Source organism: Ornithorhynchus anatinus, chromosome 14, assembly GCF_004115215.2.
Source record: "Ornithorhynchus anatinus isolate Pmale09 chromosome 14, mOrnAna1.pri.v4, whole genome shotgun sequence".
In the NCBI taxonomy this organism is placed as follows: domain Eukaryota; kingdom Metazoa; phylum Chordata; class Mammalia; order Monotremata; family Ornithorhynchidae; genus Ornithorhynchus; species Ornithorhynchus anatinus.
This window is the reverse complement of record NC_041741.1, coordinates 4,807,733-4,830,269: the sequence shown is the minus strand read 5'-3', so window position 1 is coordinate 4,830,269 and position 22,537 is coordinate 4,807,733. Positions and strand designations below refer to the sequence as shown.

The 22,537-nt window shown below is 40.2% G+C and overlaps 1 protein-coding gene across 2 annotated transcripts; it reads right to left on the bottom strand.

The window, feature by feature from the left end:
* Positions 1-2,440: 2,440 nt before the first annotated feature.
* On the bottom strand, positions 2,441-22,532 carry POLE2 (DNA polymerase epsilon 2, accessory subunit). 2 transcript variants are annotated; one of them, XM_029078709.2, is made up of 19 exons: positions 22,415-22,532; positions 18,659-18,759; positions 16,546-16,621; positions 15,501-15,578; positions 15,258-15,351; positions 14,964-15,038; positions 13,929-14,012; positions 13,145-13,201; positions 12,185-12,233; positions 10,448-10,520; positions 8,754-8,926; positions 7,799-7,888; positions 7,567-7,621; positions 6,725-6,784; positions 6,562-6,639; positions 6,087-6,195; positions 4,174-4,350; positions 3,869-3,936; positions 2,441-2,602 (listed from the first exon to the last, which is right to left on the bottom strand). In XM_029078709.2, exons 3-19 carry the CDS (start codon positions 16,608-16,610, stop codon positions 2,584-2,586), a joined length of 1,404 nt encoding a protein of 467 aa, XP_028934542.1. In that variant the 5' UTR covers positions 16,611-16,621; positions 18,659-18,759; positions 22,415-22,532; the 3' UTR covers positions 2,441-2,583. The 2 variants fall into 2 exon arrangements, with proteins under 2 accessions (XP_028934542.1, XP_028934541.1); XM_029078708.2 differs by lacking the exon at positions 22,415-22,532 and adding an exon at positions 20,447-20,602.
* Between the last annotated feature and the right edge of the window lie 5 nt (positions 22,533-22,537).

Sequence of the window (22,537 nt, the reverse complement as noted above, 5' to 3'; positions counted from 1 at the left end):
ATCAGACTGAGCGCTGTGTGCGGGACACTCCAGTAATAATGATGTTGGTATTTGTTAAGCGCTTACCATGTGTGAGTGTGGGCACTTCCACTTCTCTGGGCCTCAGTTACCTCATCTGTAAAATGGGGATGAAGACTGTGGAGCCCCACGTGGGACAACCTGATTCATAATAATGTTAATAATGTTGGTATTTGTTAAGCGCCTACTCTGTGCAGAGCACTGTTCTAAGCGCTGGGGCAGATACAGGGTAATCGAGTTGTCCCACATGAGGCTCACAGTTAATCCCCATTTTACAGATGAGGGAACTGAGGCACCGAGAAGTGACTTGCTCACAGTCACCCAGCTGACAAGTGGCCGAGCCGGGATTTGAACCCATGACCTCTGACTCCAAAGCCCAGGCTCTTTCCACTATGCCACGCAGCTTCTCTAGTCCCTTGTGTCTCCCCCAGCGCTCAGAACAGTGCTCGGCACATAGTAAGCGCTTAACAAATACCAACATCATTATTATTATTATTACTGTTAACAGTGCTCGGCCCATAGTAAGCGCTTAACAAATACCAACATTATTATTATGTGCAGAGCACTGCCCTCCCTCCTCACCTCCCCCAAACTAATTCTCTTCCCCTCTTTCAAGCCCTACTTAGAGCTCACCTCCTCCAAGAGGCCTTCCCAGACTCAGCTTCCCCTTTTCCCTCTGCTGCCTCTCTACCCCCCCCCCCCCACACCTCCCTTTCCCTCTGCTCCTCCCCCTCTACCTTCCCCTCAGCACTGTGCTCGTCTGCTCATTTGCATATATTTTTATTACCCTGTTTATTTTGTTAATGAGATATACTTCACCTTGATTCTATTTATTGCAATTGTTTTAATGATGTACATCCCCTTGATTCTATTTATTGCTATTGCTCTTGTCTGTCTCCCCCGATTAGACTGTAAGCCCATCAGTGGACAGGGACTGTCTCGGTTGCCGATTTGTCCATTTCAAGCGCTTAATACAGTGCTCTGCACATACTAAGCGCTCAATAAATACTATTGAATGAATGAATAAGTGCTGGGGTAGATACAGGGTAATCGGGTTGTCCCATGTGAGGCCCCCAGTTCATCCCCATTTTACAGATTAGGTAACTGACGCCTAAAGAAGTGAAGTGACTTGCCCACAGTCCCACAGCTGACAAGTGGCAGAGTCAGGATTCGAACCCATGACCTCTGACTCCCCAGCCCGGGCTCTTTACACTGAGCCACGCTGCTAAGTCGAAGAGTTGTAGAGAGGCAGCGTGGCTCAGTGGAGGAAAGAGTCTGGTCTGGGGAGTCAGAGGTCGTGGGTTCAAATCCCCACGCTGCCACTTGTCAGCTGTGGGACTTGGGGCAAGTCACTTCACTTCTCTGGGCCTCAGTGACCTCAGCTGGATAATGGGGAGGAAGATTGTGAGCACCCCCCATGGGACAACCTGATCACCTTGTATCCCCCGGGCACTTAGAACAGTACTTTGCACATAGTAAGTGCTTAACAAATACCACCATTATTATTCTCTGTGCCTCGGTTACCACATCTGGAAAATGGGGATTAAGACTGTGAGCCAGGTGGGACAACCTGATCAGCTTGTATCCTCTCCAGTGCCTAGAACAGTGCTTTGCATGTAGTAAGTGCTTAACAAATGCCATTATTATTGTTGTGTAGTCTAGTGGATGGGAGTCATAAGGACCTGGGTTCATTCATTCAATCATATTTATTGAGCGCTTACTGCGTGCAGAGCACTGTACTAAGTGCTTGGAATGTACAGTGCAGCAACAGAGAGACAATCCCTGCCCAACAACAGGTTCACAGTCTAAAAGCGGGAGACAGGAAAACAAAACAAGTAGACAGGCATCAATACCATCAAAATAGATAAATAGGATTCTGTTGCTGCCTCCACCACTTAACCTGTGTGACCTTGGACAAGCCACTTTACTTCTGTCTCAGTTGCCTCATCTGTTTATTCTATTTATTTATATTAATGTCTGTCTCCCCCTCTAGACTGTGAGCTCGTTATGGCCAGGAATGTGTCTGTTATATTGTACTTTCCCAAGCGTTTAGTACAGTGCTTTGCACATAGTAAGCACTCATTAAATATGATTGAATGAATCTGTACAACGGGGGTTGGAATTAAAGCTCTAAATCCAATGTGGGACAGGGTCTGTGTCCAACCCAATTACCTTGTGTCTACCCCAGTGCTTAGTAGTGACTGGCACATAATAAGCGCTTAATACTATTATTATTAATAAACAGACATATTCCCTGCCTACAACAAGCTGACAATCTCGAGGTATTAATGGTATCTGTGATTTTGATTGATAAAATGCTTCATAAAACTAAAGTATTACATTGATGATAAATTCAGACCTTACAATATAGTATTGAATTGGGAGAGTTTCCTTACAAGAATAAGCTAAAACCATTTTTTCCTTAAAAACCTTTTATTTTTGAAGTTCCTGGAATTTACTAGCTAGAATTTAATATGTATAAATTGTACAAAAATCACAATAAAAATATTCTGGAATTAAGTTGGGACAGCTGACGATGGTGGATTCTTTCAATCTCTGACTAGCTCAGAAACCTTGAAGTTTGCTGAAAATAGAAAAAAAGTATTAGGTTTGTAACACGCAGTCTGTAAAATGGACTATTTGAATAACTAGTATTTGTCATTAAAAACATCTATTAAATATAGGGTGGCACTGGGAGCTGTTGCAAATAGCTGACGTACCTTTGTCCAACCAGATAGTACTAAGCTGTGCAGAGTTGTTTGATTTATTAATATCTGTCTCCCCCTCTAGACTGTGAGCCCATTGTTGGGCAGGGATTGATTGTGTTTATTGCCGAATTGTACATTACAAGCGCTTAGTACAGTGCTCTGCACACAGTAAGCGCTCAATAAATACAATTGAATGAATGAATAGCCTGTAAGCTCACTGTCAGCTGGGAACATGTCTATCAGCTAATCTGTACTGTAGTCTCCCAAGCACTTAGTACAGTGCTCTGCACATAGGAAATGCTCAACAAATACCAGTGTTGATGATGATGATAAATATCCAGGGTCACCATTCAGCACCTCACTTCCACGGGGACAAGAGGAGTGAGTTTTGTCCTCATCACTCTTGAGAGCAGCAAACACTGCACCCCTGCTTGCCCGAGACCTCCAGAGCAGAGGTCAAGAGGGAGGAAGAGGTGACGGTGGTAGAAGAAACGATCATTCTGTTCTGCTCAGACAGGCTCACCAGACCACCTCCACCCTTGCCGATCATTAGTCAATTAATCAACAGTATTTACCGAGTGTCAACATTATGTGTAGCACTCTGTAATAAGTGCTTGGAGAGGACAACAGCGTGGAAGCTAAGCTCTGGCACTGTTTCCACAACTTTGATTTCTCAGTTCTTGAACATCTTCCTCAGGAAAGCATTACTACTCCTTGCAAAAGGGTGCTTTTACACAAGCTTCTTAACTCCAAGGTAGGGAAATATGTAAAGAATGCAAAATAAATTCTGGCTCCCCTTACACTGATAACTACGATTAGATTAGATCCTCTATATTTCAACTGATAAGCTTTTAACCACCACTTTTCAACTATTAAAGAGGTAGTTTCAGGGTGAAGCTGAAGCTTCATTTGCCATGAAATGGGATCATCAAATTGATTTGGATAGGCTCCAGAAGCCAGATTCAACCTATAAACATTTGTGTCTCAGTGATTGCAGGAGGAGCTGCATTTGGCCATGAGAGAAAGCAAGAGAACAGTCTACAAGCAAGTGAAACTGGAAATATGTTCTCTATTGCACCCTGCAATTGATCCCAAGAGGTGAGGGAATAGATTGTAATAAATAAAACCCCACATGCACTTACCTATCCTCTACTGTCTTGTTAGAAGGATAGAAAACCTTGAATGAAAATCCACTCCTTGGAAAAGATCCCTTTAGGAGAGAGGAACAATCCCAAATCATAAGTGAGTAATCTACTCAGCGCCTTGTACAGTGTCTGGCACATAGTAAGTGCTTAACAAATACCATAATTATTATTATTACACATTTAATAACTTCAGTCCTCTAAAATGAGACTTCTGATGTATAAACTTGGTGACTAAGACTATGAAGTTTTTAAAATATTCCTTTTGGTACAATACATTAATAAACCATGAAATGAGTTCTTACAGGGTTTATGCAAAGGCACTCTGTATTGGTCACGGTAAAAGGATCATATTTGTCTGCGATGACAAGTAAGTCAGGCACAGGATACACTCTCATAGTATAGTCATATGCCCAGTACACTGGGCTGACATAAAGTGGCAGAGGAGTCAGATGTCCTTGCGATAGTATGGTCTTTACAAACTATAAAAGGAAGAAAAGACAAAATGTTTATTTATAAATAGACTGGTAATTTAGTACCTAATTTTAATTTTCAGAAAGTCAGGATTGGGTTTGTAAAAATTAAACTTTTTCCTCCTGTACTGAGCTCCTCTTCCCCCTCTACTCCCTCTGCCATCCCCCCTTTACCTCTCCGCAGCTAAAGCCTCATTTTCCCCTTTTCCCTCTGCTCCTCCACCTCTCCCTTCCCATCCCCACAGCACTGTACTCGTCCGCTCAACTGTATATATTTTCGTTACCCTATTTATTTTGTTAATGAATTGTACATCGCCTTGATTCTATTTAGTTGCCATTGTTTTTACGAGATGTTCTTCCCCTTGACGCTGTTTAGTGCCATTGTTCTTGTCTGTCCGTCTCCCCCGATTAGACTGTAAGCCCGTCAAACGGCAGGGACTGTCTCTATCTGTTGCCGACTTGTTCATCCCAAGCGCTTAGTACAGTGCTCTGCACATAGTAAGCGCTCAATAAATACTATTGAATATTGAATATTCAAGGTGAATTCCTGCATATTTCCCCCCACAAAACACACTTTCCCTCATCAAAATGGTGATATATCCTAGAGCACCTCTCAGCCCCACATTAAGCATGTCCAACAGCAAAATATTGTAAACAAGTTATTTCATAATGGATAAGAAACAATCACCATAATAAACCTAGCTTTAAATCATATTGTTTAATGCAGCAAATTACTTCAAACCAGTGAAAATATAGGTAGTAAGATTAAGGTGGGTATTAATAATTTTAGCAATCCCTATTATATCTGAGCAACAAGGAATCATTTATCAGTTTCTTTCACCTTAGTTATTTAACTACATCTTAATGAAACTGGCAATAGATGTAGTTTAAAAAAAAATAAAATAAAACTGGGGGAAAGTTTGTAACTCTGATGGTTCTATTTCCAGTAATGAGAATATTCCTAGTGCAAAATTGGGATGTAAACACTGTCTTGAACTTGTGATAAAAATTCAAGTCTCTCTCTTGTGGTCCACAGACTATGGTGTCTTTGTGAGCTGGGAGATGCCATGTTCATATCATGGATGAATGGAGATACTGCATTTCCTGAGGGGTTATGGTTTATGGGCACATGGTCCCTTTCTAGCATTTAAATCCAAATTCCTTGAGGGCAAGGATCATATCCACTAATTCTATTTTCTTATTTTATAGTAAACATGACATAATAGTGAGGATGGAGATGAGGTCATCTATTAAACAACTTACTAAGGGCCATGCCCTGCTCTAAATGCTGTGGTAGATTAGATCAGAGAGTTGTTGTCCCATACAGGGCTCAAAGTCCAACGGGGAGGGAGAACATTTTGTATATAAGGGAACTGAAGCATAGAGAAGATAAATGCCTTGCTCAAGTTCACACAACTGGCAAGTGATGAAGCCGGGACTATGAACTGGGTCTCCTGACTTCCAGTCCAGTGGTCTTTCCACTAGGCCAAGCTGCCTCCCATTTATAGTCCTGAGTATTTAATACAGTTCACTGCAAAGTAGGTGCTTCATAAATGCTACCCATTCAATCACTGAATGATTTACTTTTGCCCCAGAGGACTATCAATCTGTGAGAAAAAGAATAGTTCCAGAATTCAATTTATCTTGTCTAGTACAGGGTAATTAAGTAGCTGTGGAATCAATTGTTGGGTTTTGGCACACCGTTCCAAAAGAACTTACTAAAAAGAGCAAGGAGTTTTACTTACATGGTTTGGAATATCCAAATTGCTACTAGGAAAACGGACACAATTTCTGCACATTTTATTTACCAAATCTTCACGAAAAACAATGATTTCTTGTGTGCAATATTGGATTCTGGAATAAAAATACAGGTTGAAATTCAGTTTCCAAATGGGTTAAGAGGTGGTCTTAAGACAGAAAATGGATAACTGTGGCAGGAGAAATTAAATCAACCTGCAGTTAACAGCAAATAATTTGTAATTATTTTCATTCTTGTTAACCTCTGTAAATGAGACGAGCCTGAGAATTTCTTAGATAATAAACAGAATTTTCACCCTGTTCAAGTTTTTGCAAATTATTCACCAAGGTTATATTTAAAATCAAAACTGTAATTGCTTTTATATTTTACACTAAAAAAATCACCCTGAGCACACACATTTTTTTCTGTGTCTTGCAGAAATGATGAAAATTCCATATTACATAGAATTAATTTATGTTTACCTGCAAGGATTAGTAGTGAAAACTGAAAAAGGCACCCGCTGTTTGAATTCATTGATGATATTTTCAGCAAGTGGTGGCCTGTAAGAACAGTAGTATACTGTAAGTACCATGAATTCTTAAGGAAATTATAAGTATACTTGCCAAAACTGTGAATCAAATTTACCTTGGTAAAATGAAACCAGGCCCAGGATCTTCTGGACCAGGAACAAACACAAAACGACTACTGCAAGTACAATATGAATACAGTTGAATACAATTTTTAATAAAAAGTACAGAGGTAGAATATTGATCTGAACAGTAAACTACTGACTTGCTGAGAACCCATTTAAAATTTTAAACATTTGTCAGAATAGCATTAAAGGCTGAATTAAACATAAATAAATGGTAAAAGTGAAGTGAGTGAAAACATCTTGGTCTACCCACTGTTCATATGACAAAACTGTATAAATTCAAAGATAATAGCATTGTGGTTCGTTATTTTTTTAAATCTGCACAGTAAAGTACATTTGTCAAGATTTGAATGTGAGACAGACGGGTAATACTGGTAAATTATAGTTGTGAACAAGAAACGTGCTTTCAGGAAGCTTACTCTTCGTTATTAGCCTAATAAAATTCTAATGGACAATGTTACAATTCAAGAGACCAATCTGCCATTTCTTGTGCTTTCAAAGTCTTTCTAGATACTTGATTGTAAAAAATGTTCATATAATAAAACTTCAAGAGATAGATGACTAATCAGTTTTATAACAAGAAATAGTATTTGCCATTTATCAGTGTACTGGAAAAGTAGAAGCTTTCCTCTCTAAGAGATGGCTATATTTCTGGCTCGGGAGATGAGCTAAATTCTATTGGTTTAAGGGAAACTTGGGAATTTCCTTGCTTAGGAAAGGGTTTTTTTTTACCATGGTTCCTTGATTCCTTTCCTCAAACATGCAAACATAGCTCTCTATACTATTTAACAAAAGTTTACAAAGTTTTTTAGATAATTGAAGTGTAGGTCATTACCTTTTGTGAATACTTGGGTATTCACATATTATGTCCGCAAGAGCCTTCAGGGAATCTGAAATGGCAAGGGAATGTTAAATTCAGCTGCATGTTCTGTGTTCAACACAATCAAATTACAGTACATTTGATTACATATGATGACATCCTAAATCTTTTACCTTAATGAATCCAAGTACTGTATTTAATATCAATTATTAGCTACACAAGAAATAGAGTATTGACTATTCAGTACCTTTGAGTGCTTGAACTTGATTTTTTCCATATGGTGCAGAAGAGAAATTTCCACAAAAGATAAAGCAGGTTGGAGGTAAGGAAGAATAACCTGAGGAGTAGGAGAATTAATAACTTTTCTATTCTAGAAAGCAGAATACAAGCAAATCAACTAACGCACATAGATGGTATTTTTCTTTATAGCTTTTTTCCAAATTAAGGAAATATATTTCACAAAGTCCTTAACAAAAAATTGATAACTGTGGTATTAAATATCTACCAAGCACTGTACTAAGAGCTGGGGTAGATACAAGATAAGATGATCAGGTCCCATACAGGACTAACAGTTTAAGTCGGAGAACAGGTTTGAATCCTCATTTTGCACATGAGGGAACTGAGACACAGAGAAGTTAAATGACTTGCCCAAGGTCACTCAGCAGGTAAATTGTGGAGCTGGAATTAGATCCCTGGTCCTCTGACCCCAGGCCCATGTTCTTTCCACTAGGCCACGCTGCTTCACTAATATAACAATGATCTGAAACTCTATTTGAACTCAATTCCTGGGAAATATTTGATGTTTGAGAGTGTATTAACCTCTGAAACAATTTGATTTTAATACTGCATATTCTTAGGCAAATAACTATACATAATAATAATAATAATAATGTTTCTTAAGCCCTGCATGTCATACTGGGGTAGATAATCAGGTTGGACACAGTCCCTATCTCACACTGGGCTCACAGTCCAGGTGGAGGGACAACATATTGGGAACCTTGGGTACAGATATGTTAAATGACTTGCCCAAGGACACAAAGCAGATACCTGGCAGAGCTAGGATTAGAACACAGGTCTCCTGACTCCCAGGGCAATGTTCTTTCCACTAGACCAGGCTGATCCAATGTATTACCTAGGACAGACTGAGATCTGAAATGTTGGGACAAGGATTCAAAAAGGCACAGAATCCAAACTGCACTTACCAGAAAACATAGTATGAAGCTTTTCCAAAACTTCTACCTGGTCTAACCAGACATCAGACAAAAATACAAACATGGCATCTTCATTCTCATCTTCCAACTGTTTCAATTTGGCAGATGTTTTTACAGAAGTTGAAGAAGGGCCTCCAAAGAAGTTCGTATTTCCATAGTATGCCCTGTGTTATTCACATCAAAATTAGTAATTTTTTTCTTCCCCATTACATATCAGTCCTTTCCCCCTTCATGTATTCTTTTCTGGCTCTTCTTTTTCCAACCCACAATATATTTTTCACGATAGTTTCTTTTCTCATGAAGAAAATGTATAGGGCTGATGGAAAGTTTATCAAATCAGTGTTAATTTCGCAGAGTGCTGTAATAAGCACTTGGGAGAGTACAATACAAAAGAGCAGAAATAGATGATTACCATAAAGCTTCTACCATATTGTCACTAAGTAGACTTAGCTAGAATCAACAGTTGGGCAGGGCAGGAGAGGTTATGCCCGCTTTATTTTTCAAAAAGAAACAATCATAAATGTTAGCATGATGTTGCTCAGTCAATCAGTGGTATTTATTGTGTGCTCACTGTATGCAGAGTACTGTACAGAGCATTTGGGAGAGAATCATACAAGAGAGTTTGGTAGACACAATCCTTGCCCTCAAGGAGCTTAGTCCAGTGGGGAGACACATTAAAATGAATTACAGATAGGGGGAATGAAAGATACGTACCTAGGTACTGTGGAACTGAGAGTGGGGTGAATATCAAGTGCTTAAGGGTTAAATTGTAAGCTTCTTGTGGTCAGGGGTTATGTCTACCAACTCTATCGTACTGTACTTTCCCAAGTGCTTAGTACAGTGCTCTGCACCCAGTAAACACTCAGATACCATTGACTGAATGATACAGAATTGAGGAGGCAGGTAAAGGAAATAAGGGTTTAGTCAGGGAAGGCCTCTTGGAGGAGTTGTGATATTAGGAGGGTTTTGAAGGCAGGCAGGGTGGTACTCTGTCAGAGATGACGTGGGAGGGAGTTCCAGATCAAAGGGTGGACATACACAAGGGGTCAGTGTCGGGGTCAAAGATACAGTGAGTACTTTGACGATGGAAGAGCCAAGTGTCTGGTTTGGGTTATAGTAGGTCAACGAGGAAGGTAGGCGGGAGAAGGCTGACTGACTTAAAGCAGATGGTAAGGAGTTTGTGTTTCATGTGGAGATGATGGACAACCATCCACCTTTGCGTTTTTATACTTTAACAAAAATATATGACCTCTTCATTAAAGAACAGAGAAAACATATCAGGAAGAGTAGAAACTGACTCTCTGGGAGGTGGACTGTCAAAAGGAGCAGACTACCATCTATGGCCTTATGCCCTTGGGCCATATGGTCCAGAATGAAGGTGAGGCCCCCTTGCCTAGTCACCTACTCCATCATTCATTTATTCAGTCGTATTTATTGAGCGCTTACTATATGCAAAGCACTGCCAATAACACCTATCACTCGGGCATATGGCCCTGAAACGAATGGGAAGATTAGAGAAAATAAGGCTTGGAAACAGACCCAGGGAATTCCATCTCCCCAACAAGCAGTATTACAGAGTAAATAGGCAATGTGAATTTCTATTCCTGAGACACTACCTTCATCAACTTTTGGCAAAAACAGCAAATATCAGACAGTCGGTCACACATTCCTATTTTTGTTTTTACCTAGTAGTACTGGAAGGTTCAGTAGGTGGAAATCCAAAGGCATTTACATGAAACACCTGATCTTCAAACCAACCTGCAAAAAAGCCACAGTGTAAACCCCATTACCCTAGCTGTAACATCTAAATTGCTGATTGGACAAAACAGTTATAGCAACATTACAATTATCCCTAGGCTAGCTGGAGCTGGAAAAGGTACCAATGACAACCAAGCCAATCATTCGGGTGGCACAATTACCACATGAGGATAGACGGAAAACAGCAGACCTCTCTGGCCAGACAAAGGCTGAGAGGAAACATGATTAAAGTTCAGAAAATTACCATGGGTGTGGGCCAGGCACACATGAATTGCCGTTCAATGAAGCCTGAAGACGGTAAATTTAAAACAAACAAAAGGAAAAACATTTTCACACAGGGTAAAAGCACAAGAGATTCATTACCACAAGAAGCTGGGCGGGTAGAAAATTCCAGTAGGCTTAAGAAGAGGTTGGATTATCTCACAGATGAGAGACTCATATGGGTATTAGAGGGAAAACTCTGGGATGTTATTGTGCAGTTGGACATCAAGGGCAATGGGTGGATATCTTATTATTGTTCCACGCACATTCTTTATTGCTTCTATCAATGCAACAGAATGCTGGGCTGGCTAGGCCATTGGTCCGGTATACCACTTCTGTTTGGCTTAAAATAAGAATGTAGCCTATGGGAAAATCTGAAGATGTGCAATTTAAAAATTGATAGGGCTCCAGTGCTACATAGTTTTACATCAAGATTAAGAAGAAGCATTAGTGAAGTCCAAAATTAATTTTTCATACTGTACCTAACAGGATGCTATGTTGGTGCCCATTCATAAAATTTAAAGGATGCATCCTCTTTGCCTTCTTCCGTTTTTTAATTATGCAGTTTTAAAATTAGAATTCATTTATTCAATCCTATTTATTGAGCGCTCACTGTGTGCAGAGCACTGTACTAGGCACTTGGAAGAGTACAATATAACAATAAACAGATGCATTCCCTGCCCAAAGGTGACATATTGTATTATTCCATTGTTCCATCACTGGGTCTGACAAATGGTTCAATTCAACCCAGAATTCGGTCTGATGGCAGCACAAAATGGAGAAACCGTATGAATTATCAGACTTTGGGAAATTTGGAGTGACAATTTTTCCTGAAAAAAAATGCATTTTACAGTTCATTCAATGCATGTCCCACTTTCAGATGGTGCGGCCAATTCACTTAAGCAGACACTAAGGCTCCAAGCAAGATGCCTCACCTTGATCTCATCCCTAGCAGCCCATGCCTCAAGCCCATTAATGTGTAAATCAGTCTAGTCTACTAAATTTGTTCATGCAACCTAAAAGTTCCTTCCCATCAACAGGTTCAGGCCAGATATTCTCATGTTAAATAAGGCAGCAGAAAAAGAAATAAAAGGTAATGGGTGACACGTATATAACGCCTAAGCTCACACCAGGCTGAATCATGTAAAGTTGACAGACCTCTTTTTTTGGCATTTTTTTTTTTTCCACTCCACAAATATCTTGGTTGGGTCACAGATTTTCTCATTAACCAAATGCTGTGTGCTTTTTTGGCTCACCCTAAGTGTGATTTTACTTTTAGGAACCACAAGTGAAAAACGCTGAGTTTTTCCATAACACCTGAGGTTTTTCTATCTATAGTTTCACTACAAGATGTTTAAAAGAAATCATGTAAATTTATGAAATGTATAGTTATAGCGACTTACCTTCGGCTAAGACATAACACGAATCTGTATATAGACCACTGTGGAACTGGTGCACAACCGTTTAGGAAAAGAAATTAACGTATTCATGAGGTAATATTGAATCTAATGTAATTTTTTTTAACCAACATGGATTTTAGAGGCCGAGGAGTTTCAGTGTCGCATCTTTGCCACATGCTTCGTTCTAGGGAGTATGTCTAGCTACTCTAGTGATAAGGCTTGTCCTTAGGACAATCCCTCCAGACCCAGTGAGTGAGGGGGCAGCTGGGAGCCCCTCAGCCCTCTTCAACTCTCCTTCCCCCTGCCAGAGACCAGCATGGCCTACTGGAAAGAGCACAGGCCTGGGGGGCCAAAGGATCTAGGTTCTAATCCCAACTCTGCCACTTGTCTGCTGTGTGACCTGGTGAGTCACTTAACTTCTCTGTGCCTCAATTACCTCATCTGTGAAGTAGGGATTGAATCCTCCTCTTTCTGACAGACTGTGAGTCCCATATGGAATTATCTTTAATCTACCCCAGTACTTAGTACAGTGCTTGGAACATAGCAAGTGCTTAACAAATACCATTTAAAAAAAAAACAAACACCAAAAACCACGGGGATCCAGAATTATTCAAACTCCCATCAGGAGGGGCAGAAAGGTGGAAATGGCTTCCACAACTTTGGGCTGAGCGAGTGAGGTGGGAGAGGGAAATTAAAGATCAATAAAACCCTGAGATGGCTCTGCATGAGGTTGAGTGCCTTAAGCCCCCAGCTCTTTTTCAGAACGGTCCACTAGAACCTCTTCTTTCCTTAAGGAGGTTTATAGAGGGAAATATATATTTAGACCACAAATACATAAGAGATTATTTTTCTTGTAATCTAGGTGAATCGAACCAGAATTTCCTGATTCATTTATTGTAAATTTCAACCATTTTACAATACAATTTTCTGGAAAACTCTTTCTTTCTATCATGTAAAGGATATAGCTTTACTAAGATCCAGTTGTACAGCTCCTGTAGGATCTTCCAAGAAAAATTTTCCCTAAAATGTTTTTTGAAAACAAATTGAAGTACCATACATACAAACATGCACTCTTCAAGAAGCAGGGTACCACACCCATTAGAAGTGTGAATGAACATCTTATACTCTCTTCTTTAACTTTCAGGAGTTACATATGGAGGTGCATATAATGAAAACCCTCTAGATAGTCATTTTTCCAATACTGGCTGTGTTTTCACCTAAAATGGATTGAGTCCCTTAGAAGACACTTTGGAAAAAGAACATCTTCTCAAACCCAATCTCCTTGGTACACTAGACCAAAGAAACATCTAATTTTAAAATGTGTTTGAAAAGTTAAATATACCAACACTGCAGATTTTTAAAAGCTGAGTTAGAAACAAGATTTGCAATCTTTAAGTCCTTTTTTTTTATGTTCTCTTTCTTCAGAGCAACAATAATCCCTGCCTATCAGGCAAGGGATTTAAAAGGAAAAGCTCCAGTCACTCACGTGCAATAATAATAGCAAAATCCTGATTATGTCTGTAAGGGATATGCATTCTGTTCTATATAATTCAATCATGCTCTTCAAATAATTGCAGCACAAAGTTGCTTGTGGAAAGCTAGCTCTTTATTTATAATGTTGCAAATAAAGATGTGATTTTTATTTTTGCTACATAAATATCTACATTAGAAAGTGTTCTGAAAGTTGCAATTTGGAAGAATGCAGAAGGTAAAGTAGATGAATATTCTTCTTGTAAGTTCCCCCTACCTCTTTCAGCTGGGTTATCATCCCAAGAACAATCAGTTCACCAATTTTTGCAGTGCTTCCCAGAAGAGTTTCTATTGTTTTAAGCTGAAGTAAAATAAAGGAAATTCTTTGGATATTGAGAAATTCAAACAGTCCCCAAATCTTACTTTTAGAGCCAACCATTTTGTTCAATAAGTAGCTAAATAACTTACTAAATTACTATAGCTAGAAATTAACTTGTTAGGAATTGTGTGTGTTGCAGAGCACTGGATACAATACAATTTCAATATATTTAAATGAGATGAGACTGCTAATGATGACTGTTGCAGTGAATGAAAAGAAGCAAAACTGGGAAGTTGAATTTTATCCTGTATGGCCCTAAACAACATTAAACAACAGATCATCAAGGAGTACCAAAGAAGTTCTCTGAATGATCTTATCCACAACACTCAGGTCTGCAAACAGCCAGAGTAAGTAAAAATGTTTATATTGATTAGAAGACCATTTAGTGTATGAGCTACTAATAAAAAGAAAATGATGAACTAAACTGCTTTTGGTCTTGTTGATAAGGATGTAATAGCTACTAGACTTAGTGGGGAATATGTCTGAGGAAGCTCAGTGCAACACAAATTGGGACTCTAGAAATCTGATATGAAAAAAACAGTTCCAGGAAAGGGAGCTGGAACTGCATCTCTACGAGAAACTATCTTGGCAGCCAATTAGAATTTTCTCCTGACAGCACCCCTTTTTTTCCTTGGCAGTCTCCTGCCACTTCACCCCCTCATTCCTCAGACACCATAGCCAGGGAATACCGTTAGGAAAAGGGTGCTGTATCCAGGGTGAAAAAGCTACACCCGAATGGTGAATAAAGGGGTAGTCAAGGACTCATTCTAAACCAACTTGTTCAAACTGGATCCTACAGCACAAGGCTCGTTGTGGGTGGGTAATGTGTCTGTTTATTGTTCTAGTGTACTCTCCTAAGTGCTTAATACAGTGCTTTGCACACAGTAAGCGCTCAGTAAATACGTTTGAACAAATGAAATAGAGTATTCAAACCTGAAACTTGCTTCTGCTTTCATCAGGGTGAGCACCGATCACCGGAGGCGTAAACAGCTCATGTCTGTGGGTTCTCTGTGAAAAGTAGGATTCGTTTGGGTTAACTCTGAGAGACATTTTAAGTTCTCTGAAGTATTTCAAAGTGAACTCAGTTGCATATGAAATGCATGTAACTACTGGAGTACAAATCCCAGAAATGTGCTTATTTGTAAATATTCTTAAAATTAGTTGCCTCTCTTCTTTAAGGCTTTACCTAAGGCTATTAAGCCAATATGCCAATAGCATTTTGCTCACCTGCTGTAAAATGGTATAACGTTCACGAAAGAGTTCTGCTTTGTCTCTCGCGGTTCCAAATAGATTTGGTGAAGGGTGATTAGTCATTGACAGACTGGAAAGAACAAACACAATAATATTTTTCCCTTCTGAAATGGCATAATCTCATTCACATCAAAAAATGGGTTAGAAGGAAAGAGTAAGAACCTTTATTCTTTGAAAAACAAAGGGTAGCAGACAGGATTAAAACATGGAAGGACTTACGGTAGAAATTTTTTCCTTTCTGAACTGTATACAAAGCGTGGAATATCATATGCTCCAATTATATTGAAAATATGTTCTCTGAAAAAGAAACATGAGACCTTATTTTCTGTAAAAGAAATATTTCAAGTCTTGAATGATAAAAAAAATAAAATGTGTCATTTGCAGTGAAGGAAATGTGACCAACATTTTAAATTAACTTTCATATTTGCCTCTTCTTCCATTATTGCACCCCCATTTAATGTGCTCTGTCTAGTGTTTCTTCAGTATAGGACTCATTAAGCATTGATGCCCTAGTTAGTTTTTATACTCGTTCAGCTCAACTTAACCTCATGCCACCAACCCTGGCAGGACTTTAGTTTGATGACACAGACCTGATTGGAAAAGTCTAAACTGCCTGGAACTTAGGTTTCCAGGGAAGAAAAGTTGGTTTCCAAAAAGTCTTAGATGCCATGGAGACTTGTCATGTAAGGAAAACATTTTCCCAGGCTGTCAGGGTTACAGATGGAGAGAATGAAAGAATTTGGTAAGTCCTATGACATCAGACAAGCTGTGGCAATATATTTTAACCCTGGCATGGAAACCAAAACCCATTTCTGAATGCAAAAAATAATCTGCAAGTACATTTTTAGTAGGAAAATTGGGCTATGCAAAAGTTCACCCATCCTAAAAGAGGTAAGCAACTATTTCAAATTATTAAGATGAATACAAATAATGGAAAAATATGAGTAAACATCTGGGTGTCTAAATCCAAGCCACAAAAAATAAACCTTTCTGCACCTCATTTCATGGAAAAAAACCCCTACATTCAAATATTTAATATGTCTTCAGAAATGTAAAATACCCTAAACATGAAGAACTGAGAAAAACATTTAAAGATATTTACAAGTTTACAGTTCAGTGCATTAACAGGGAAGTTGAAAACATTTAGAAACATTTCCCATTTAGAAATCTTTGTAGAAACACTGAACACTTATTTTTTCTAAGAATATTATTGAAAGTGGGGTACGAATAAGGTAGCAAAAGAAAGTAATTTATGTCAACATACATAGCTTCATCTACTGATTGACTGCATTCTTGGACTGCTATTTCCACAACAGACCGTTCAATCATATTAGATGACACTGAAAAAATAATTTCAAAGGTAAATGTAAATATTAGGTCTCAATAAATGTTCTTAAAAATAGCTCAACAACTCATAAAAAAATTAAAATATCCCTTAATATAAGCAGTATTCTTATTTATGCAGCCTCTAAGAAACAAGTTATTTCCGTTTTTATAGTTCCCCAAATTTAAATTGTTAAATGTGCATGGGAAATAAACTTGAGTTAATAAACCCTTTGGAAAGTTTTAATTTAGGTATTTCACAACAGCTAATACCATTTCAAGATTAAAAAATATTCAGACCTCACGGTCAAAACTGATTTATTTCAGAAGAACAATAGAACGATAGGTTTTAAAGACCCTACTACAATTGGTTGTTTACCCTAAAAATGTCACATCCCTGAGCAACAAAGTAATGTTTCTGCATCAAATCCCACTGCCCATTTAAAAACTAAATAACAAGGGTCATTGTAAAGTTAACATTACTTACAGTTCTTTCAGTTGCAAAGGAAACAGTGTCCCAGCACTTAGAAAAGTGCCTGGCACATAGTAAGTGCTTAAAAAATACTACTAAAAAAAGTGTAATGTTCAAATATCCATCATAACTAAAAATATCAAAGGAAATTGATTCTTCTGAAGAATAGATGCAAGGAGCTATTTCTAAACTGGTAGAAAGAGCCAAACTGGTGAAGAAAGAGTGGAGAATAGTAGGGTTTTTTCTTTTTTTTCCTGGTAAAAGCTGAAAGAATGGTTTACCCAGACCATAACCTATAATGCTATTCTCCTGCACAGACTCTGACTGGCTAATCTCACCTCAGATTCCACCAGTACCACTAACTGCCAGAAAGCGGGGAAGGTGCCTGTGCCCGGGGACAGTTAAGTTCAAGAAAGGTTTAGAAAAAAACAAACCTAGACCTAAAATCCTTACTGGGTTATTAGAGGGAAGAGTTAGAGATATTAGAATGGATATCTTCCAACTGTCTTGTGGTATTCCTGTCAGAGAGAGACCACTGGAATGGATGGATCCCTATTTGACCCAATCTGGGATGTGTGGGGTGTCTTCTAGTCCCTTCCCTTCACTCACTCTTCAGCAACACTGGATCCCAGGAGACCCCAGCAATGCCGACCCCCAGACCTCAGGCTGATGTTCCAAGTTCTATCGGGAGCAAGTTACTGGTACTGGTGGTGGATCTGGTACATTGAACTGCTGGAGGTTGGGGATCATATACCATGCTGTCCCTTTTTCACTCTCCCGGTAAGTCTCAAGAAAGGGAAGGCTATTTTGATGCCAAAAAAATTAACCTCAGACATGCTATAACATCTTATTATCATTCTATTGCTTAAAAGCAGAATGAACAATATTCACTTCTCAAGGCTCAGCTGAGTCGTATTCACCGTCATTCTTCCATCCCACTACCTTGCCCCAGCAAGTGTTGACCAAATCCAAGGTCAGGGGAAGGTAAGGAATGGTGTCAGGGAGCCCTGCTGGAGTCCACAAGAAGTTGGCAGTGCTTCGTGTCCTTCACCTCTCCACAGCTAAACCCTCTTCTCCCCCCTTTCCCTCTTCTCCTCCCCTCTCCCATCCCATCCCCTCAGTACTGTACTCGTCCACTCAACTGTATATATCTTCATTACCCTATTTAGTTAATGAGATGCACATCACGCTTGATTCTATTTATCTGCTATTGTTTTAATGAGATGCTCTTCCCCTCGATTCTATTTATTGCCATTGTTCTTGTCTGTCTCCCCCGAATAGACTGTAAGCCCGTCAAAGCGCAGGGACTGTCTCTATCTGTTACCGATTTGTACATTCCAAGCGCTTAGTACAGTGCTCTGCACATAGTAAGTGCTCAATAAATACTACTGAATGAATACTCTGAGTAAAGGAGATATTATGAACAAGTTATAAACACTATGAATAGGTTAAGCATTGCATTTGTTCTATCTGGGAACTCAATATGAATTCTCTAAGTAGCACATTTATAAATTGCACACATTCATCAAAATTCCAGATTAAGTATATTCATAATTCTATTGAACAATTAAAAGTTACTCACAAGGCTGTTTTTCAACAGCATCAATGACACTTTCCAATGCATCTTCAAGTTCCAGTTCATTGATGGACTGAAGTGCACCAGTAAGGTAAGTAGTAGCCTCACTGAAAAAGAAATTGTGCGTGACAATTAACATTCAAGACTTTCTTCTTCCTGCCTATTATGCTACTGGTATTCACACAGTCTATTCTGAGAATGAGCCTTTTTGGTAAAGTTTGCTTATTGGGCTCTTTTTGTTAACTATTCAGAGCCCTTCTAAGGAGGCCTTCACAGCTTTAATTTTCCACCTCCATATATGTGTTATTCAAATTCTAGGGTGACTACACTGGAACAACCACTCTACAGTAAAATATGTTAATAATCAAGCAGTGATATTTATTGAGCATTTACTGTGTGCAGAGCATTGTATTAAGCCCTTGGGAGTTTACAGACATTCAAACAAATTACAGATGTAAATAATTGCTGTGGAACTGAGGCTGGGGTAAATATCAAGTGCTTACAGGGTAGAGAAGCAGCATGGCTCAGTGGAAAGAGCACGGGTTTAGGAGTCAGAGGTCATGGGTTCTAATCTCAGCTCTGCCACCTGTCAGCTGTGTTACTTTGGCAAGTCACTTAACTTCTCGGTGTCTCAGTTACCTTATCTGTAATAGGGGGATTAAGACTGTGAGCCTCACGTGAGACAACCTCATTACCCTGTATCTACCCCAGCGCTTGGAACAGTGTTTGGCACATAGTAAGCTCTTAACAAATACTAACATTATTATTATTACCCTCCACACCTCGATCTCATCTATCCCACACTGAACCCCTTGACCGCATTTTCTGTCAGGACCAGAACACCTTTCCCCTTCATATCACAGTCCACTACTCTCCCCTATTAAAATCACACCTCCTCTAAGAGGCCTTCTGAGACTAAGTCCTTTCTTTCCCCTATCTGCCTTCCCCTTCACATCCACTATGAACTTGGCTGTGGACTTATTAAAAAGTTTTATAATAATAACAATAATGGTATTTGTTAAGATTTATGTGTCAAACACTGTACTAAGCGCTGAGGTAGATACAAGGTAGTCAAGGCAGATACATTCCTTGTCCCATCCAGGGTTCACTTTTTAAGTATGCGGGAGAACAGGTACTGAATCCCCCATTTTACAGATGAGGAAACTGGGGTGCAGATTCGAAACACCCAAGAACACATTTATTGGCCCAGGGCGAATCCATGGTCTCGTTCACCATAAGTCAGTCAAACGTATTTATGGAGTGCTTACTGTGTGCACAGCACTATACTAAGCGTTTGGGAAAGTACCAAATAATGAACAGACATTCCCTGCTCAGAATGAGTTTACAACTTGGGGATGTGTGACAAAAACCAGGCCACGCCCCCTCTGTATGCCTCAGTTTCTCCATATGTAAAAGAGAAGAGGCCAACTCTCTCCTAAGGATGCTACTAGCCCATTTGGGAAAAAAAAGGTGGGGCCCAGGATAACACCGTCACTGCTGTCAGGGGTTCTGATGAACTAACTGCAACCAGCCAAAGAAATCTGCGAGAGCCTGAAAGAGGCACGGCAAAGGAGCTTGGAGATTAGGGACGGGGGACGTTGCTGCTTCTTTCTTGCAGAGGACAGCGGGGGGACGGGGGTGCTTGAGCCCCCAAACTGGGAGCCCAAGGCCGGCGACCTGGGTTTGACAGCTCTGGCCCTCACCGGGCCGGGCAAGAGGACCTCTTAAGGGCCCGGGGTCCCGCCCCCATCTTTCCCATTGCCCCCACGAGTCCCTCCCCTGCACTAAACTCACCCCCGGAGCAGGAGACCCCGCAGTTTAAAAGCGGAGATGACTTTACTCCGCAACCGCTCTGGCGCCATCTTCACGTTTTGGCGCCACAGAGGCCCAGGCTCCTCCTCCTCTGAGATCCTCCCTCACGACCTCCCTCAGTCCTCTCCCTGGATATTCCGTCAGCTCTTCCCCAAGATCCTCCCTCAATCCTCTCCCTGGATCTTTCCTCTGCTCCACCCCTAGGATCCTCCTCCCTCGGTCCTTTCCCAGAGTCCTCCCTCAAATCCTTCCCCAGACTCCTCCTCCAGGGTCCTCCCCCAGAATCATCTCTCAATATTTTTTTAAATAATTAATAATGACCATTACTATTATTATATTTGATAAGCCCTTTCTACCTGTTCTGCACTGTTCTAAGCATTGAGGTAGATACAGCAGCAGCCACATTATCATGGAGAAGTAGGAGCCTGAGGGCTAATTAATTTTAACATCAATCTCCCCCTCTAGGCTGTAAATTCCCTGTGGACAGGGAAGATGTCCACCATCTCTGTTGTACTCTCCCAAGTCCTTAGCACAGTGCTCTGCACACAGTAAGCATTCTATCAATATTACTGATTGACTGATTAAACAAGAATGATATGCAGGGGCCAGGAAATCCTGCAACTCTTTGCATTAGTCTGCCCCTTTTTAAAGTATTGTGTTAGAATTTGTTCACTGAAATTTTTAAAAGGATAGTAACAGAAGAGGGTTCAGAGAAGAGGAACGAAAATGATTAAAGAATGGGAAAATCAATCAAGAATATTTATTGAGTACCCACTGTGTGCAAAGCCCTGTAGTAAGAGTTCGGAAGTGTTCAAAGCTGGATGAGCAGAGTTGAAGAGCACATGATCGTATTTCTAGTTATTTATCTCTGTCCTTAAGGACTTTACAATCTAGGGGAAAGACAATCATTAATTTCCAGGTAGGAGAAAGCAGCTCTGTAGAAGGAAGTGGATAAGCAAAAGGGAGAGAAAGATAATTAAGTGTCTTAAAGTCAATGGACAGAAGTTTCTGCTTGTGGCCAAAAGGACTGGGTAACACTTGAAGTCTTTTGAAGAGAAGGGAGATGTATGCAAAATGATGTTTTAGGACAAAAATGATCTGGACAGCATAGTGAAATGTGGGCTAGTGAGGGAAAAGATTGGAAATGGGAGGACCAGTGAGGAGGATGATGCAATAGTCCAACTAGGAAATGACAAAATCCTGTAGCCATTGTGCTGGCAATTTAGACAGTGCAAGGTGTGGAGGGATAGTCTAGAAATACGGAGGAAAATCCAACAGAATTTAGTGGTAGCCTCAATATGGAGATTGGAAGACAGGTAGGACTCAAAGATAATACTAAAGTTGTGGGTTTCAGAAAGGGAGGGTGGTGATGTTTTCAACTGAGATGAGAAAGTGAAGTGGAGGAGGTGATTCTGATTGGAAAATGAGGGAACTCAGTTTGACAGGTTGAGCTTGAGGTGCCGGTGATACATGTTTGTAGAGACTGAAACCTGTGAGGAAAAGTTAAAGGGATTGGGGTTATTTAACCCGGAAACTTGTTAACTCTTCTAGGTTGTGGAGGATTTTTATGGGTCTGATCCGATCCGTCGTTCTTCATATCCACAGAAAAAAATGGGCTTACGTGGGAGAGATTTCAATCAGACCTGAAGACAAACGACTTGACTCCCGGGGCAACTAAACGCGTTTATGGAATCCCCAACCCTGGAAATATTGAAGACAAGAACAGGCAACCACGAGTCCCTTATCATTTGATCATTCACCCTCCTGGAGGCAGGCAGGGGGCTGGATCCGGTGAAGACTAGAGGTTCCGTCCGGGATTCGTTGACAGTGATCATTATTAACCAAATTTCAATATTTGCATTGAGCATTCGGCAGGGATAAAAAAAAAGGGGGGGGGGAGAATAAGAAGAACTGGAGCACGGTCGCGGGGGAGGGAGGAGCACAGCCCACCTCTCTCGGAGAGGCCTACAGGAAGAAGGGCGGCGTAGCAGTCGGCGGAGGGGAGAGGACGCGCGGCTTCCGCCTTTCCCCCAGTTTTGAGCCTCGGCGCTTTCCGTCCTCCCTCCCTCCCTC